The following is a 544-nucleotide window of genomic DNA, read 5'->3' as shown; positions in this document are numbered from 1 at the left end:
CCTTCCCCCTCCTCTCCTCCGCACCCATTCCCCCCCAATCCCCCGCACCCCACATCCAGCCCTGCTCCTCCTTTACCCCGCCATGCCCCGGGCACGTCCCCCCGTATTTTTCCAGCCCCCTCCCCTCACCATGACTGCGGCTTGGTTACTCGTCCCGACAAGCAAGGAATCGACGCAAGTACCAGCTACCGCCGCCCCCGGGCGCCCCCCTATATACCGGCCCGGGGGGCGGGCCGAGCGCCCCCGCCCCGCGCTCCCATTGGCCGCAGCGCCCGTCCATCAACGCGCTGGCACCGCGGATTGGCTGAGGCGAGTGGCGCGCTCCGCCTCCTCCGCCCTCCGCGCTGCGGGTTTTTGGGGGGGGGATAAACGAGGACCCTCCCGCCGTGGGGTGCAGCCCCCTCCAAACCCCCCCTCCCGGCTTGAGAAGGGCCCCCGGTGCGGAATGCGGGGTACGGGGGGGGGTCTGACCTTCCTGCGGTTCTCTGCCCCCCCGGTAATGCGTTGGGTGGGGAGGGGGGGGCGCAGCCGTTCCCGCCCTCCC

General features: G+C 72.1%; 2 protein-coding genes across 2 annotated transcripts in view; both read right to left on the bottom strand.

The window, feature by feature from the left end:
- LOC120499499 (tubulin alpha-3 chain-like) overlaps window positions 1-256 on the bottom strand; it is a 2,149-nt gene extending 1,893 nt beyond the window's left edge. The window contains exon 1 of the mRNA XM_039703284.1: window positions 130-256. Within this exon, the coding sequence (XP_039559218.1) occupies window positions 130-132 (3 nt within the window). The 5' untranslated portion in view covers window positions 133-256. The remainder of the gene's footprint in view (window positions 1-129) is intronic.
- LOC120499491 (tubulin alpha-1A chain) overlaps window positions 1-544 on the bottom strand; it is a 10,465-nt gene that overhangs the window by 2,694 nt on the left and 7,227 nt on the right. The gene's annotated exons all lie outside the window — the stretch shown is intronic.

Source organism: Passer montanus, unplaced genomic scaffold (genome assembly GCF_014805655.1).
Source record: "Passer montanus isolate IOZ18808 unplaced genomic scaffold, ASM1480565v1 scaffold161, whole genome shotgun sequence".
NCBI classification, from domain to species: Eukaryota; Metazoa; Chordata; class Aves; order Passeriformes; family Passeridae; genus Passer; species Passer montanus.
This window is presented reverse-complemented; position numbering and strand designations above follow the sequence as displayed.